At 49.9% G+C, this 8,256-nt stretch overlaps 1 protein-coding gene across 1 annotated transcript; it reads left to right on the forward strand.

The window, feature by feature from the left end:
- The first annotated feature begins 815 nt into the window (after positions 1 to 815).
- C16H9orf152 (chromosome 16 C9orf152 homolog) lies at positions 816 to 7,372 on the forward strand. Its single transcript, XM_061163985.1, has 2 exons — positions 816 to 1,008; positions 5,664 to 7,372. Exons 1-2 carry the CDS (start codon positions 816 to 818, stop codon positions 6,173 to 6,175), a joined length of 705 nt encoding a protein of 234 aa, XP_061019968.1. The 3' UTR covers positions 6,176 to 7,372.
- Positions 7,373 to 8,256: the final 884 nt, after the last annotated feature.

The following is an 8,256-nucleotide window of genomic DNA, read 5'->3' on the forward strand; positions in this document are numbered from 1 at the left end:
AGCAGAGGGGGAGGGTGCACCCAGTTGTGGGTAAAACAAACACCAACCTGGCTGGTTGGGAAATGCTGAGACCACAGAGGCTACACTGAATGTCAAAGGGGTGGGGCTGGCTGGAGGCCACGGCTCGCTGGGGCTGGGCTTTCTCCTGAGTTGCATACCGTGGGGGTGAGTGGAGGTCTCAGGGTACCTTTGCTGGTGGGTCGGTCTCCCTCTGCCCAACGTCAGTGCATATCCCCTGGGCACCAGCTCCTTCACCAACTACCAACCAAACTGGCAGGTCTGCTGACAAGCATCCGCAGTCCAGTCCGAGAAGCGTGAGCCAAGTTGGGCACTTGGCCTCCACAGCACTAGCTCCAGCTCTGCCAGGAAACAGGAGGCGTCACGGTAGCTCCTGGATTCTGCACTTTAGGATCAAGCAGTGAAAGACCTGGAGTAGGACATCCCTTGGACCCTAAAAGGATCTGAGCAGCTGGGCTTGTCTTTTGCTCTTTCCCCAGCTCCTCAGTTCCTCACTTTTATTCACTCCCTGCCCTCCAGTCCTCACGCTTCTCCCCCATCCATCTGCTGTCACCTTCTTCCTCCATTCTGTATCCCCTCTTTGGACCCCCTCCTTCCCTCTCCCTCAATTTCCCTCTTGGAGCCCCACCCCAGACTTTTCCCTTCTCCTTACCACCCCTTTCTAGCGCATCTCCCCTCCTCCATTTCTCTCTCCCCTACCTGGTTCTCCACGGGATCTGGCTACCTTCCTCCTCACTTCCGAGCCCTACCACCCCCTGGGCCCCGCCCATCCGTGTTTGCTGTCCTCCCGGATCCGGATGAAGGGGTGGCCCTGCCCGTGCCCCGCCCTGCCCCACTTCTGGCAGCTGGGGTCTTGCTACATGGCCGAGGGCTCCGGGCCTCGGGCCCCCCCGAAAGGGCCCCTGCTTAACATCCAGCTCCTTCGAGCCCAGTATGAAGGCCTGAGACGGAAGCAGAGGACCCAGGCCCACGTCGTGGTGCTCCCGAAAGGTAGGGCTGGGCAGCTGCTGGGGGCAGAGGCAGGGAGGACCTGGCTGTGGGCAGAACGGGTGGCAAAGCTGTGGGCAGCGCAGGGCCAGGCCTCTGCAGGCCCTCCCGGTGGACAAAAGCAGGGAGGCAGGGTCAGACAGAGGGGCTGGTGTGGGTGCCAGCTGAGCCAGGGGGCTCCCGCAGGGGGCTGGCAGGCAGCATGCCACCGTTCCTGGCCTCTGCTCTTAGATTCTGATCTTGCTGAACTGGTCTGCCTGGTGAGCCGGGCTTGGCCCTCCCGCTAGGCCACGTGGAGAGATGGGAGCTGTGCTTCCTAGCTGGGTCTCACTCGGGCACCTCCTGCAAACCAGGGAAATGGGCTCTGGAGACAGAACACGTGATATTTCCAACAGCTTGGGCACCGGCCAGAGGAAAGACGGCTCAGGGACCCAGGAGGCACCCAGGCTCACCCACCAGCCGGAGAAGCCTTGAGATATAGAAGCCCCTCCTTCAGGGGAGAAGCCTCCCTTCCATTAGGAACTCAACTTTATTCCAGGAGGAAGTTAGGAGCACAAGACTCAAATCTCAGCCCCTCATCCTCTAAACCCAGAGGAACAAGTCAAGAAAAGTAGGAAGACCCTCTGAAAAGTATAGTCTGTGCCCAGGGAATTTCTGTGGTTGTTTTCATCGTTCACACTCCCTGGGAACACACCCCAGGCTGGGCTGGGAGGGAATCAGGGGCCAGAGGGACCTCACTGCCTGGGAAGTGACAGGAAGTGTGTTGCCACAGGCTAAAAGCGCCCCTCTCGCGCGACTTGGGCCAACCAGTGGGATCTGTCTGCGCTGACCTGGCACAGCCAAACAGCACCCCCATCTCTGCAGGGCAGAGCTGATAGTTCCCTAAAGCTTTCCCATCCTCAAGGGTGTTTATTCATTCAGCCACTCAACATTCATTCATTTAACCCATATCAAGTGAAAGCAGGTTTAACACACCTGTGATTCAGACTCACAAAACTATGTGATGCGCATGTCCCAAAGACATCACAAACTCAGCACAGCGCATAGGTTTACCACCCCTGCCCCAACCTTCCCTGCTGGCCCTTTCTCCTGCATCCTGTAACTCAGAGCTCCTGCCTCCATCATCACCATGTGATGAGTTACATGTCACGAGTTACGACGGCTTAAGGCAAGGGGTAGTGCTCGGTCACTGCTTCCCCAGGGACGGTTTCTGACCCGCAGGCTCGGTCAGGACCTTTCGGGGTTCGTCTTTCACAGCGGTCTGCGAGTTCACATTCCCGCTCTAACTGAGAAACAGTGAGCTGTCTGATGGGACGCCCCCGTACTTGGTCTCTGGAGGACAGCCTGAGCCTCAGCTTTGCCGCTGACTTGCTCTGTGCGGCTTTGAACAAATCCTATAAATTCCTCTGTGACTCAGTTTCCTCATCTGTCAACCAGGAATAACTATAGTCCCCAGAGTATAAGATCATGGTGGGAACGAAATAAATGACTATGGATAAAGCTCCTTGGGACTTTCTGTGCTGATCGGCTAAGGACCAGGTCATAGGTCACACGAGACTGAGTTGGAAGGATACTTGAAGAACTTGGACTGGGTGTGAGGAGTGGAGTAAGGTGTTCCCCAGGGAGAAACCAGAGTCCGATTACAAACTGTGAACGTGTGAGCTCCACAGTCGTGTCCGACTCTGCAATTCCATGGACTGCAGCCTGCCAGGCTCCTCTGCCCATGGAATTCTTCAGTCAACAGTCCTGGAGTGGGCTGCCATTCCCTTCTCCAGGGGGTCTTCTGACCCAGGGATTGAAACCGAGTCCCCCGCATCGCAGGCAGATTCCCTGGGGGCTCAAACAGTAGAGAGTCTGAGCAACTAACATGTTCACTTTCAGATTACAAAAATGAAATGAAAAAATGATGGTAGGGGCAAGAAAACAATTCTGCCTGTACATTAGCAATAAGGTGGATGGTGATACCACCCAGTGAGATAGGGAATATAGGAGAAAAATATTTCTGATAGGGAGAGATAAATTTGTGAATATGCTACATTTGAGGACTTCCCTGGTGGTCCAGTGGCTATGCCTCCCAACACCAGAAGCCTGGGTTCAATCCCTCATCAGGGAAATACAGCCTATATGCCATAACTAAAAATCCTGCATGCTACAGCTAAAGATTCCATGTGCCACAACAAGGACCCAGCACGACCCAAATAACATTTTTTAAACACACTGCATTTGAGGGAACTATCTGTAAAACTTCCAACCAGCCTGCATCTCAGGAGAGTAATTTGGGCTGGAGATATAGGTTTGGGGTCATCAACAAATTGTTGAAGTCACAGGCGTGGATAAAATTGTGGGGGAACCAATGCATAAACTGTTAAGAGGCTGGGAGGACAATTAGAGGTACAGAACGCTAAAGTATTGAAGGCACAAGCAGAAGAAGAAAAGTCAGAGAAGACAGCAGTCAAAATGTTAGCAGATGAACAACAGCCTGAAAAAGCAAGGAAATTCACACATGCGGGATCTTGGATGAACCCAGATGAATCTTGAGGACATTACGCTAAGCAAAATAAGCCAGTCATAAAAAGTCAGTAGATCATGAGTAATCATCTATTCAAATGAGGTACATGGAGTGGTCAAACTCAGAGACAGTAAGTAGAAGGTTGCCAGGGTGGGGGTGGAAGAGATGAAGAATTGTTGTTTAATGGGTATAGTGTCAGTCTGGAAAGATGAAAAAGTTCTTGAGATCAGTTGTATAACCACGTGACTGGACTTAACACTATTGAACTGTACACTTCAAAATGGCTAAAGGTGGTAAATTTTATGTTGCATGGGCCTTGCCACAATTCATTTTTCTTAAATGGAGGAGAAAACCAGGAGATGTTAATGCCATGAAGCCAAGCAAGTAGAGGGAATTTAGAAGACAGGGATCTTCTGTGTCCAGCACATCTGAGACCCAGGAGGACAGAGTGGTGGTTAAGACTGGCTCCCTCTAAAACTAGATTTCAGCACCTCAAGATACAGAGTTGTATCCGGAGGGGCAGGTATTCTGGGCGCTTATTAATGGAAGGAAGGCTCTGGAATTAGCTTTCCTTTTAACATTATGGAATGTACGCAGGTTCTAGAAATGGCAGGTGTTTTGGATTCCTAGCACTGGAGTTCAAGGGCTCCTCCCAGCTTTACTCCTTCAACACCATCTCTCTACTCCCACTGTGGACGTTGTTACCTACAGGACCTTCCGCAGTGACAGATATCAGAATGCTCAAGGGAGCTCTGCCAACATTTCAGAGGCAATTCCAGGCTTGTCACAGGCCTCCTTTCTGTAGGAAAATGACATTCAGTCATCCCTCCAACCCTCACCGCCACCAAGAGTTGACCAGAAACTACCATGTTCCACAAGATGGTAAAAAGATGCCCCTGAGAAGGAACAGAGGCATCAGCCCACCTACTCATCCCTGAAGCCAGGGCAGGAAAGCAGACGGTGCTACAAACGTGTTTCCAAGACAGTGGCCATGAGATAAAAGATAAAGACCAGTCCTCCGAAAGGAGGTGCTTCAAACACAGCCCCTCCTCCTCTGCCTTGGATGCTAAACCCATCATTAGCATCCCATAACACAAAAGAATAACCCCTTTCCAATGGCCAGAGTACATGAATCACACCTGTGGGTGGACATGTGTGTGCCCTTGCTCCTGGTTCTTCTCTCAGCCTCAAATGTGAGTTTCCCAGCTCTCCCTAGGACTCACTCCCTCACTGCAAAGACTGAAGTCTATTATTAAACTCTTTCATTCTTGAATTTTTTTCCACAGCACTGCTTACCATTGGAATTGTTATTACCATGTTTGTTTGCTTATTCCTTTTCTATTCCATTGTTTATTCCAGGACTTGGGAATACAGTAATGAACACTGAGACAAAAACTACCCTGTTATGATGTGGTCTGCTGCTGCTAAGTCACTTCAGTCGTGTCCGACTCTTTGTGACCCCATAGACAGCAGCCCACCAGGCTCCCCCGTCCCTGGGATTCTCCAGGCAAGAACACTGGAGTGGGTTGCCATTTCCTTCTCCAATGCATGAAAGTGAAAAGTGAAAGTGAAGTCGCTCAGTCGTGTCTGACTCTTAGAGACCCCATGGACTGCAGCCCACCAGGCTCCTCCGTCCATGGGACTTTCCAAGCAAGAGTACTGGAGTGGGGTGCCATTGCCTTCTCCGTATGATGTGGTCTAGTGGAGTAGAAAGTGAAAGGGTTCGATCCCTGGGTTGGGAAGATCCCCTGGAGAAGGGAATGGCAACCCACTTCAGTATTTTTGCCTGGGAAATCCCAACACAGAGGAGCCTGGTGGGCTACGGTCCATGGGGTCACAAAGAGTCAGACACGACTCTGCAACTAACACTTTCACTTTCTACTTCACTAGACCATATCATGAAGGGGTATATTTTGTCTCAAGACCTCAAATAAATAATGCCTGGCACGCTATAAGCACTTAATAATGGAATGAATGAATACTGTTCGTGAATGGGTGTGTGTTAAGAGAGAGTGCAGGGCACTGGGTATCTGGCCTCCTTGATGTACTGGGCATGGCCTTTCTCAGCTTCAAAGCTCTGAGAACCCCCCAAACAAGGGCTGCCCCTGCCCCTTCCAGCGGTGACCCTGTTGGTGCCTTGCTTTCTCAGGAGGGAACCTGCCCACCCCAGCCGAGTCCATGGTCAGTGCTGTTTGGATTAACATGGAGAGAAGGCATTCCTTGACCCCAGAAGAGGCGGCTCCTGAGGCAGAGGAGACGCCGGAGGAGGATGACAGGGGCTGTCTCCAGACCCCCGAGTCTCCCTGGCACACGCACCTAGAGAGGCACCGCCTGGTCCAAACCTTCCACCCGGGAACCAGTCTTCACGTAAAGCACAAGGACAAGTTCACGGGGTCTGGGCAAAGGCTCCCAGGCTTGTTTGAAGACACGCAGATGACTCAGCAAGAAACCACCAGCCCAGGACCAGCCCAGCCTGAGTGCCAAGCAGACAAGTCACAGACAAAGGCAGTGGGATCTGGCTTCCACGTGGGCACTCAGGGCCCTCCTGCCATAAAAAGGTCACACCGGGCTGGAAAACCAGTTCACTATCCATTTCCCCAGAGGAAAACTCCCAGGATCTCCCAGGCCGCCCGGAACCTGGGCTTATATGGTCCAGCCTGAAGCTCTCTACTCAGAGGTCTCAACTTTGAGGCCATGTATGGCCTCATAAAGGAACCTGGGAGGCAAAGGCACAACTAAGGCCTGGAGCTGTGAGCAGAGCTGAATGACATCATTGTAGGTCAGACTGTGGGAAACGAACTTCACAGCGGGCACAGGGTCTTGTGCCTCAAAAACAAAAAGAAAGACTGCCCAGACCAGACTGCTCACAGCTCAGGAGGAACGAGTGCTGTTCCATCAACACAGCCCCATTCTGCTCACATAAGACGACAGTGCTGTGGACATCGGCTCGGTCCCTGGATCTAGAGAATTCTGAAACAGAGACCCTAGTGGATGGAAGCCTCAGCAGTGCCCTGGAGTCAACAGCATGGGCAACCATGTTTTCAGTAACTTCTGGGACTTTCTCACATGTTCTGGAGAAGAGGAGCTCTGAGAACTGCCTCCTTCTGGTTGCTATGCCTGGAGGCCAGCACACTAAGTCACTCCCTTCATTCATAGTGACCACAGCATTTCCGCCCCCGCCTCGCAGAGTATAGTCACCCTAGGTAAAAAGGGTCAAAACGATGCTACCTACTGTTCTGTGTGTTGAAGGGTCTTTAGGAAGAGTTGGTCATCTCTCCCCTCTCACTGAGACTGTACATTCCAGCCTCATTATAGATTTATTTCCTTTTACCCTTCTCCTTCCATCCTTCCCTTCCTTCCTTCTTTCCTCTTTGACTTCTCTCTCCTTCCCTTCCTCAATCTCTCTCTCTCCAAATTAAACATTGCCCACCACTGAAGATATATACTAACAGAAGCCTCAGAGAAGAAAACAAAGAAATGTTCCTGCTTGGAAAGTATATGTTCCTCAAAAACGGCTCCCTTTTCAGCCACATTTGAATCATTGAGATACTTCCTGGTATATTTTAAACCAAAGTGAAATAATACTGTTACTTGGTTATTGGGGAAGAAAGTATCTTACCTGGTTAACTTTAATCAACACACTTAAACACACCTAGGGTGACTTTTCCTCATGCTAGATTCTCTCTCTGTAAAGTTTTACCCACATCTTCCTTTTTTCCCAATGGTGATTCAGTCTTGCCCACCCACATGGAGAGTTGTTAGCTAGGAGTGTCATTTTCTCTCAAAAACACGTATGTGCCTTCTCCTTGAACCACCCAGAAACTCCCTCCAACTTGGGGATTCATTTTGATTCTTTTTGTGAATAATTAATGAGTCAGTTGTTAATTTTTTACAGTCTAATAAAAAACAAGACATTTTGCTGAAAACGAAACTTTATCCTTTGCTTTTATTTTAAAGAGGCTTCCCACGAGTCAGTCCTCTTTCTACCATAGTAATCAGGATAGGATATGTTTTGCTGAGTTACAAACAAGCTCCAAATCTCACCATAGAAGCTTATTTTTGTTCACTCACAGACATCTCACTGTGGATTTGGGCGAACTTCCAGCCCAGCTCTCCTACAAGTACTACTAATAATTCAAGCTTCTTCAATCTTATGGCACCACCCTATTAACACTGGTTTCCCTAATTACTGTAGCAGGAGAAGAAAGTGCATTAAGAGTCACAAAGCAACTCTCAAACCACTTTGCTTATGTTTCATTGTCCAAAACAAGTAACACAGACATATTTCCACTTCATGGGTATAAGGAAGTGCAGTTATTCCATGTGCCCACAAGGAGAGAAAGAATGGAAATATGGATGAGTAAAAGGAAATATGGATGAACAAAAGTAATGACTAACACTGGTAGAGAGGGGCTAGGTCACAATATTGCTGCTGCTGCTGCTGCTAAATCACTTCAGTTGTGTCTGACTCTGTGCGACCCCATAGACGGCAGCCCACCAGGCTCCCCCATCCATGGGATTTTCCGGGCAAGAGTACTGGAGTGGGGTGCCAATGCCTTCTCCAAGGTCACAATATTAGGTTCAATCAATTATTTTGAGTATAGTAAGTAGCTGTTAAAGGATTTACAAATGAGACTAAAATGATTTGACCTGCAGTTTAACCAGATGACTCTGGTTGTTCGTGGAGAATGAACTGATGGTCATGCTAAAGAGCAATGCCAGGGGTAAAAATGACCAGGGCA

The sequence above is a fragment of the Dama dama genome, chromosome 16 (genome assembly GCF_033118175.1).
Source record: "Dama dama isolate Ldn47 chromosome 16, ASM3311817v1, whole genome shotgun sequence".
Taxonomy (NCBI): Eukaryota; Metazoa; Chordata; class Mammalia; order Artiodactyla; family Cervidae; genus Dama; species Dama dama.